General features: G+C 47.2%; 1 protein-coding gene across 5 annotated transcripts in view; it reads right to left on the reverse strand.

The window, feature by feature from the left end:
- EDRF1 (erythroid differentiation regulatory factor 1) overlaps positions 1-7,726 on the reverse strand; it is a 36,129-nt gene extending 28,403 nt beyond the window's left edge. For 3 of the 5 annotated variants that reach the window (XR_013994977.1, XM_081074221.1, XM_081074220.1), the window contains exons 1-6: positions 7,501-7,723; positions 6,370-6,578; positions 3,799-3,865; positions 3,010-3,135; positions 1,802-1,926; positions 1,401-1,557 (exon numbers count right to left, since the gene is read on the reverse strand). Coding sequence is in view for 4 of the 5 variants with exons in the window: in XM_081074221.1 (XP_080930347.1) it covers positions 1,401-1,557; positions 1,802-1,926; positions 3,010-3,135; positions 3,799-3,865; positions 6,370-6,578; positions 7,501-7,608 (792 nt within the window). In the remaining variant the exon portion in view is untranslated. Of the gene's footprint in view, positions 1-1,400; positions 1,558-1,801; positions 1,927-3,009; positions 3,136-3,798; positions 3,866-6,369; positions 6,579-7,500 lie in introns of all 5 variants that reach the window. The other 2 variants (XM_081074223.1, XM_081074222.1) reach the window with 2 other exon arrangements.
- Positions 7,727-10,228: the final 2,502 nt, after the last annotated feature.

Below are 10,228 nucleotides of genomic sequence, written 5' to 3' on the forward strand. Positions count from 1 at the left end.
CGCAAAGAAGATGATCCTTGGGATACTCGGTGAAAAATTTCCCGAGTCAGCTTTGAAAAATGCTGCTTACTATAGACTTGTTTTTGGAGAGTACAAATGCTTCTTACAAAAGAGCCTCTAAGAGAAATTTACTGTACCTCTGTATGATCCAATGTCCTCAAACTTATTTCATCTCAGAACACTTTTTATTCTTAGTATATTCTTTGGAATACACTTTGGAAAACACTTTCAGGAAGTTAGTATGCGTGACTGCAAGGACGGAGACGGGGTGGGAAATCTCCTGTGCTTTTGCTGTGTCCTGACTTCTTAAAGAATCCTCATAGAACCTCACACTTTATCCTATTATTTATTTATACTGACAAGTTATCAACCTGTGGACCAACTCCCAAAACTATATTTGCAGGTAGATGCCTTAAGAGAGTTGGGGCTCTAGGTTATAATGTTCTCCATAGAAGTTTGGCTCTAAGGCCACACTGAAGACACCTATTTCACATATTTATAAATTTTTATTGCTTAACGCAGGCCTCAAACTAGCGGTTTAGGTTTGGGGAACAAGAATTCACGAGGCGATAGCGAAACTAGAGTCAAGGTAAATGTATTTGCCACCTTATGACCCTGTAATTTGTGAAGAGAGCAACAATCTGGAGGGATAAATAATGCTCAATATGAGAACACACAGCAAGAGGAAAAACACAATTTAACAAGTTAAAGACCTTATTTTTATCTTCTATGAGTTGGTCAATACATTTTCCTAAAAATAGACACACACAATTTACTTCTGTGGAGTTATTTTTCTCTATTTTTTTCTTTGATAGATACAATAATGACAAAACTGAACGACCAATAAGAAGAAACCAAGAATGTAAGAGACAAAACAGACAACATATTCTATTCTCTCTTCCTTTCTAAATGCTCCATAACATGAATGTGGGTTAAGTCTCAGGAACTTCGTCCAGAAAATAATAAGGGCAATTTTAGGCCTAACAATCTGACTAAGGGTTAAAAGTAAGAAGGTCAGTATTCAATTACAAACAGGTCTGTGAATCTCAATATTTGACATGTATTTACTACATATCTAAAGTTTAAAATGTACATCACTGTATTTATTATATAATACTCTTATGACTTTAAGGAGATAATCAGTACTGATAAACGTATTGGTAAGCTATTTTAAACGCTGGTAAAATTTTTAAAATATTTTGAATTATTTAACCTAAAAAATCTGATCTAGCCATTCCTGTAAATTCTATCTTGAAAAACTAAAAGAACTATTTTTTCCTAATTGTGAAACATAAACTAATAGAATATTTTTTAATCCTGTTCATCTATTTTATTAACAAAATAATTGGTTTTGTCTCCTTAAATGAGTTTACTGACTTAGCATCTAAGTACTAACTGACCTGACTGGAAGCACTAGGATCTTCAGAAACTGGAGACGGCATTTCAAAGGGGGCAGGCCACGAAGCCTGGTCCGCATCGTCCGTCTGGTCCGAGCTGGATGGTTCCTGCGGTTCTGTGGCAGATGGGACGGGCTGAGCAGCTCCGTCGCCATTGATACTGGCCAAAAGGGAAATAAAAATACCACACTCTTACTGGAGTGAACTTTATGTAAAAGTCTACTAGTTGTTAAAAACGACTCTATATAATCAAGCATAAACCTTACTTTAAAAAAAAAGAAGACACTGAAATGTCAACAATACCATAGTGGCAAACCGTAAATTATCACTTTTACTCACTTCGAATTAAAAGTCTAGATCAGAACTTCATTTTTCCTCTTAACAATAAACAAATAGCCAAGTACCTGTAATACAAAAACTTGGAAAGAATGGCCTTCTGGTACCAATGCTCTTTGCTCTTTTTCTTCCTCTGCCACTTCTGATCAATAAGTCTTTGATAAAACTCTTTTAGCCACGTCCAATCACCAGTCTGAATAACATAAGAAATGCATAAATACAACAAACCTATAGTCAAAACAATATGTTACCTATTACTCTTTTATAGGAAATACTCATTTTTTGAATCCAGCTTCATAAACACATATCAATCACTTCTCTTTCCAGACTCAATTCCTATCGTCTCTTCTGGAAATCTCCCCATCTTGCTTCTTGCCCTAAGCCAGGCCAGGAGAGATGACCCTTCTCCGTAGTATGTTCTTTAGTGCCCAGATAAGCCTCACTGTGCACGCTGTATTGAAATCATCTGTGCATATTTATATCCCCCAAACTGTAAGCTGCTAAGAAGCAAGGGCAGGCTGTGTTCCTTCACTGTCACATCTGAGACTTTGCCCAGTGGCTAGCCTAAATATAAGAGACTGAACTGTGGTCTTTTCAAAGGGAAAGGCATTGATTTTAAATGTCAGTTGGAATCACCATAACTTATTTTCCTTTATCAAACCACTGCAGGAAAAGTCTCTGAAGCGTCGCATAGGACTAGCAGAACCATGATCTGTGCACAATCCATGACAAGGAAAAGTATAGAAATGGACAGGAAGCCCTGACAAAGCGCACCATGGTTATCATATTTTACAGACACATCCATCAGTACCTTAGGCAGACAACAGTTATTTACCAACAGTGTGAGAAGCTCTGCTTTAAGAGAACCAATTACTTCTAGTAACTACGTATTCATAGAGGAACTTTTAACTTTTTTCATATTTCCTGGCAGCCGTGTTTCATAAGAATCTCTTTCATGGAGTCAATCTAAGGGTTTTTTAAAAATGTGAACTAGTCCCTTAAATTTCAGATTTTTCACAACTTTCTTCTTTGGTTTCACCCTTTTCTTTGCAAGAATCCTGGCTGCTGGCATCAATAAGTTTCTTCCCCATTTTCTCTCTTTTTTATTTTTTCTTTAGTAAAGCTTTTTGCTTTTCAGTGAAAGTTCTCATTTTTCAGTTGCTGAAGTATTCAACCACCCTTCCACTTTGACCTTTCTTTGAAACAAATCACACTTCTAGCGCCCTCATGTTGTTCAAACAGTGCTTTTCTGGTTATTTCTCACAGAAAGCATTACCTGAGATGATCTCATAAATAGCTCCTGAATATCTAACTCGTCTAACAGGAGCGTCCTTCCGACACGGTGTACGGCCATGCTGACGTGGGACTTGCTGTACGGGATCTTCAGGAGCTTTTTTATGTTCTTAAAAGAATCAAAGAGGAAAATTTGTTTAGAAAGACCCTTCAGGTGTGGTTCAGAGTCTTTCAAATTTTCACTTCATTCAGTTTGAAAGCATAACAAACCCTATTTCCCTATGGTTATACAAACTCTACTTTACACAAAGAGTTACACACAAACGTATGGAAGACAGAACTTGAAAACCTGAATCACCTATACTTTACAAGTCACACTATGTTAATGGAAACAATGGTCAAAGATTTAGCTTTTACGCAACAGAATTTCCTAAAGTTAAGTGTGCATAGGTCGAACTGTTCAACTGGTCTCGGCTTGTAGCATATCAGATAAATCTGACCAACTAAAGAGCGACAGATTTTGCTAGAAGCATCATTTCTAATTCTTAACTGGCAACATACTAAATCATCCCAAACATTCTAATCATTCTAATTCTAATTGTAATTTTTAAATACTACCATGAATATTAGTATTATTACCACTGCCAGTTTGGGAGTTGCTCCTTTGTCTCTGAAGGAGATATCATAGTGTTACTTAATAACACAAAAGGTATTCGACAATCAGATAGTTGTATTTTACTCCATCAGTAGTTATTCAAGACAACAGAACAGAGCATGCTATAAATGCCCAGCACAAACACCCCAAATACACTCCCCCAATAAGGACACTTACTTCAGAGTCAGAGACAACATCCACGTCATTTCCCACTGAATCAATGAAGTCGTACGCCATTCCAAAGCTAATGGAGGGAACAAAGGCCACAAAGGTCATGCTCATAATGACGCAGGTAGAGTTTATAAGAGAAGACTGTCGTCCATTGCTTCTAGAATCTAGAATACACATTTTCCACATTCTGACATCTCTGAAATCAGTATGCCTATCACCACTACAGTTGGCTAGTTTTCCTTCTTAGTGGTATATAAAATAACAGTGTCACTTAAAATCAATTGCATCTTACATTTGATAAAATATAGTATTAATCATTACTAGCAATTAATAGGAACATCTAGAATAAAAACAATGAACAACTATTTTCATTTTTGTAATCACAAAACCCAAAAAACCTCTAAAAGAAACTAGGTGGGAAGATATGAAAAATACAAACAGAAACATTAATCAGGATTTTAGTCTCTGGGACTATGTCCCTAGTGATATACAATATTACTCTTTTAAAATATGTATATACAAAAAAATGTACCTGACCCCAAAATTCAGCAAGAAGAAAAAATTGTGCCAGGTAGCACATGAGACACATCTACGAGGTGTAATCAAACAATAAGGTGATTGTTTAAATTAAAAAAAATTTATTACAATAAAAGACACATTGCCATTAATCCCTCAAAATATTCCCCCTCACTTCAAACACACTTATCCCATCGTTCTTGCTACTCTTTGAAGCAGTTCTGGAAGACCTCTTTCGTGAGTGTCTTTAGTTGCGCTGTCATTGCTGCCTCAATCTCCTGAATCATTTTGGCTTTAGGGAAGAGCCAGAAGTCAGACGGTGCCAGATCCGGTGAATAAGGTGGATGAGGACACACCATAATGTTTTTATTTGACAGAAATTGCCATATACCAGAAGCGATGTGTGACACAAAGCGTTGTCATGATGGAGGATGATTTACAGCACATTTTAAAGCACACCTTTTTTATCAACCATAGCTCACACCCGACTGACTGCACTGGCCAAGGTGAAACTTGTCACACACTGTTACTAAGGTTCCACATTCCACTTCCCGTATTGAAGATCCCTGCCTTTCGATGGATAGCACTCGGCAGCAGCATTCACCCTACTTGTTGATCACAACAGAAAGGTTCTGTGTCACACATCGCTTCTGATACGGCAATTTCTGTCAAATAAAACATTACGTTGTGTCCTCATCCACCTTATTCACTGGATCTGTCACCATGAGACTTCTGGCTCTTCCCCAAAGTCAAAATGACCATGAAAGCTAAACGTTTTGAATCAATTCAGGACATCATGGCAGCCATGACAGCACAACTAACGACACGAAAGAGAACTTCTAGAACTGCTTCAGAAAGTGGCAAGAACAATGGGATAAGTGTGTTTGAAGTGAGGGAGAGTATTTTGAGGGGAATTAATGGCAATGTGTCTTTTACTGTAATAAATTTTTAAAAAATTTAAACATTTACCCTATTTGTTGATCATACCTTGTATAATCTACCTACAACCTGAAAAGCAGCTGATGTCATCATTTTTCATTTATTAAGTCACAGAGAGCCAGAATACTTACCTAGGACTGCCTCACTTCAAAGCATGCTCTGATAGTTTACCATGTGGTCTAGGCAAGTTAGCTTTTCTAAGCTTCAGTTTTCCATGTGAAAATTAGTTAACTCAAAAGGTTGTTGTGAGAATTAATGACACAAACATATAAAGTACTTAGCACAGTGTGCTAAGTCAATATTAATTATTTAAACCACCGCATAACATTTAATTGTGTCAACACATCATAATTTATTAAGCTATTCTTCTAAAAGAAGATATGTGGACTATTTCCAAGTTTTTGCGGGTGTAAATATTGCTACAGACAAATAACATTTTGCAAATGTAACTTTTACCTTCTGAATCATGGGGATAATTTCCAAACTATCGGTTCATAAGGTATTAATGTATTTATGGCTCTTGCTGTATGTTATGTAGAAAAATTTTATGTTCAATCACAGAGGAAAAGAGAACCCCACACATGAAATGATCTACAAAAATATAGAAATTCATACATTTTTCTCTGTAAGACCCCAGGCCACTCTCTCAACTTGAAATGCCACCAGCAGCATTCCAGCGAGTGTCACAGTCAGGGGTATAGGTCACCCAACATGCTGGACTCCTACGTCAGGTTTTCTCATTTAGTGAAAACTCCACAGAACAGATTAGGCAGTGTTAAGGGTTTTCCTTCTTAAGTGTCCGATCCTATTTACAGATTCAAAATGTGTGGAACCTTGCTAAAAATAAAGCAGCTGATTGAATTTTAGTGATCAAAATTCAGCTTTGTTAATAACATGATGCAGACTTAAAAAAAGCATATGCAACTGGCATCTTCATATTATAATACAATCCTATAGCCGGGAAAAAAATAGAACTTCAAAAGTCAAATACGGTATTTTTGTAGACAGCAAGTGCACCGTGCTGATGAGCATTACAAATTAAACTGAACAGCAAGTATTAGAGTTTGGCGTGGGAAGGAGGGATTTGAGGGATAAGTACAAATGCCACTGATGCATATTTACCTTGAAAACGGCTTACTTTTCTTACTGTTGCCAAGGATGGTCGTCCCTGCTGGCCCGAGCGTGGCACTCTCTCGTAACCAGTTGGCAGGGGGGAGTTTCAAGTCTGTTTTCTCTTCAAGGCGTGCAAAGGCTGTTCGAGCAGGGGCAGAAGAGTATTTCACCACCGCTCGGCTCTTCACCTCATTGCCTCCCAGAAATAAAGCTGATGCCTAACAAACACATCGAACGCCACTGTAAGGAACACTGCTAGGAATGAAAAATCCCACCCGTGTAAAAAGAGAAAACACACTACACCGGGCTTCACAAGAACGTACGCTGCGTGCCGTGAAGAGAACTTAACAAATGTGAGCATCAACTGTCACCTTTCCTTACCTCTTTTTCACAGAATTTCAAAGAAAAAACGTAGGGAGTGTGATGCGTGTGACTGACAGCTGGGAAACAGGCCAACCGATTCACAGACAGTGGACAGAGACCAACGCGAGTCAACAGTGTCACGTTCACTACGTGAAAAACCTGCTAACGCCTCCGTTCATTATTAAACATGTATTTTAACTTCAACAGCACATCATCTAGAAAGCAGTTTGTGGTTAGAGCTCCGGGACTTCTTATTTGCAAGCGAGCGTTTGGAAACCGAGGAGTCCAACATGTGCAAACCCCGTGACTCGCCACTCGAGGGCCGGGCCCTGGGGCTTCCTCGCGCCGCCGCGTCCCACGCGCAGCACGCGCAGGGGCTGAGCCCACGAGCCCCCTTTCCCGCACGCACTCCCCGCCATTAGCTCCGTCCCAGCTCGGCGAGCTCCCCCCTGCCGCCCTGTCTCTTCCCTCCAGCGCTGCACGACTGGGCCGCCATTTGGAGCCGCACGTTTACACCGACGGCCCTTGCGAGCAGAGATCGCGTCTCACTCACCGGTCGGCTCCCATCGCGCGGGAAGCCAGGGCCGCTTTTGAGACGAATGGCTCGCAAGTAAGTACCTGAATACTTGACAGCAGTCACCCTGGCTTCCGCTGCGTGTGGGCGGGTGGCGGAGAGGCGAGGAGAGGCGCCGGCAGCCTCCGGGAACCGTGGAACCCGACCCCGGCGGAAGGGCCCGCAGCTCCGGCGCCCCGCAGGACCCGCCCCACGGGACTCACCTGCGCAGACGCTTCCTCGGACTCTCCCGGGGATAGGAGGCTGAGTCCTCCTCGAGCAGTGGCCCCGGCCGGTGGAGCCTCGGCCCCGGCCTCCTTGGAGTCCCCCATCACCTCGGCCCACGGGAGGCGAGGAACAGCAGAACCCCGGGAGCGGAGACAGAAACCCGAGCTCAGCAACACGGCCGCAAGCGCCAGAGACGCCCCGCACACAGCACTTCCGGTCTCGGACGGGAAGAAGTTCCTGTGGCGCGTTCAAGTCTCGCGAGCGCCGTGTCGGAGGCCCGGCCCCGCCTCCCCTGATGGATTCCACCCTCGCGGCAGGGGCAGGCGCTGTCGTGCGCCTGCGCCTGTCAGAGCGTCTTCGCGAGACCACTTCTCGCGGTATCCGACTCCCAGGCTCCGCCCCTCGCAAGCGGCTCGGCTTTGTTGGCCAACAGTTGGCGGGACTTGGGCTCCGGGCGTAGTGCGTGTTGCCGGGGTCCTCGCCGCGTGGGCGGAGAACCGCTGTTGTCGGGGCAACCAGCGGCTCCCGCGTGTGAGGTGGCGAGGTCTCAGCACCCCTGTGTCCCCGGCCTTCAGTGGCCCCTCGGTTTACCCCCGGGCCCCCGGGCCCAGGAAGGGAAGACGCGCCCAGGTGAGGGGCAGTCCAGAATCAAGCCGCCGCGACGGGACGTCCTGTGCCCGCAGCGCAATGCTGTGTGGCGCGCAGTCGCGAGGGTAGGGGGCGCGGGGCTCCGTGGGGACAGCGGCGCTGAGACGCGCGGGGGCGGCCCTGTGCCGTCGCCGAAGGGCCGGGCTTCGGAGGCGGCGGCTCCCGCGCGCTGACCCGCGGGCCCCGTCGCGGAGCCGCTGTTGCCGGGCGCGGGCGGGGGCGGCCCGGGTGCTCGCGCGGCCCTGCTGTGCCCGGGGTCCGGTGGACGGTGGGAGGGGGCGTTTCCGACGGGCCCCCGGGGGCGGGGCCGGCGCTCTGAGCCGCGAGAGGGCGCGACGGCCGGCGTGGCCGCTCCGGACGCCGCCCCGCCGCCACGTGGGCCGCGGCTCCACGCCGCGGCGTCCCTCGCGGAAGCCTGCTTTGCTGTGAGGTGGAACGTCGGCAGCTTTTACAAAAAGTAACCCCTTTCAGCTATTGATTTGGCGTCTCGCTTGGCGATTCGCACGAGGCGCTGGTCCCTTGCGTGGGCGCCCCCGGAGACCCCCGCGACCGAGCGCGCGCCCCTCACACGGGGTTTTCACAGGTCACGGGACGTTTTGTGAATTACGGTTACCAGGGAATGTGCTGTAACGGGACGTGTTGTGGAAACTGCAGCACGTCCCGAACGTCGTGTGTGTCGTTTTCCGTCTGTTTTCCGCTGGGAATACGGTGTTCCGGTAAAACAGTGAACACAGACGTCCAACCGCAGAAGCACGTAACACCTGCTACGTAACAGCGCTGGCCTGCGTGACTGTTGGCGCGTTTCTCCAGGACATTCAGGAACACGTAGCTCGCACGCGATACGACGGTGAATAACCAACAGTTTGCAAAGCAAACACGCAATACGATCCTAGTTTTGGAAGCGTGTCTGTCGCTGTGCTTCTGTCCCTAAAAACACGTCCGAGTGGTAGGAAGTGGCTCAGAATGGAAGGTGTTCTTTACCTCCCGCGTCTCCCTCCTCACTGTGCGGCGCAGACCTGCCCCACGTGGCGGCGCTGCACACGCCGTGGGCCGCGGCCGAGCGCCCCGCGGGAACACGCGTCTCCCGTGGTGACGGAGCCCGGGGCGAGCTGCGCCTGCGTCTGTCGTAAAACGCGCTTTTCCGAGGCTCTTAGACGTACATGCGTGGTGTATACATGTGTGCATACGTGTGTGTACATGTACCGCACAGCTTCTCCTAATCTTTAAGTTCCGTCTACTCTGTCTTATTACACGACCCTCTGTAAGGGGATTTCCCGGGGAAGCAGTAATGGTTTTCCAGGACTCACTGTATCGCAGGCTTCCTGAGAAGGAAGTGCCGGGACCTTTGTTGATGATGCTCAGTGGGAAAGTGCGCCCGACACAGCCTGCGAGAGGCCGGGAGGACACGGAGCGAGCCGGGAGCCCAGCGCAGAAAGAGAGGGCCGCAGCAGAGAGGCTTCTGGGAGCGGGTGGGGGGGGTGGGGGGGACAGGGACTCCTGGGGGGGTGGGGGGGGCAGGGACTCCTGGGGGGGTGGGGGGGGACAGGGACTCCTGGGGGGGTGGGGGGGGACAGGGACTCCTGGGGGGGTGGGGGGGGACAGGGACTCCTGGGGGGGTGGGGGGGGACAGGGACTCCTGGGGGGGGTGGGGGAGGGACAGGGACTCCTGGGGGGGTGGGGGGGGACAGGGACTCCTGGGGGGGGTGGGGGGGGACAGGGACTCCTGGGGGGGTGGGGGGGGACAGGGACTCCTGGGGGGGGTGGGGGGGGACAGGGACTCCTGGGGGGGGTGGGGGGGGACAGGACTCCTGGGGGGGGGGACAGGGACTCCTGGGGGGGGTGGGGGGGGCAGGGACTCTTGGAGGGATTGGGGGGGACAGGGACTCCTGGGGGGGGACAGGGACTCCTCGCGGGGGAGGCCGGGCTGCCTGGGGCCCCTCCCAGGGCCAGGGCGGGAGAAACTGGCCATACTGAGTTACACAACGTTCACACATTCTTCCAGCTCTCAGTGCTTATTAATATTTTCCCTATTTAAAAACCTGGGTGCGGCGGGTTTTTTAAAAAGTTATTATCGTT

The sequence above is a fragment of the Rhinolophus hipposideros genome (assembly GCF_964194185.1).
Source record: "Rhinolophus hipposideros genome assembly, chromosome: 15".
Lineage (NCBI taxonomy): Eukaryota > Metazoa > Chordata > Mammalia > Chiroptera > Rhinolophidae > Rhinolophus > Rhinolophus hipposideros.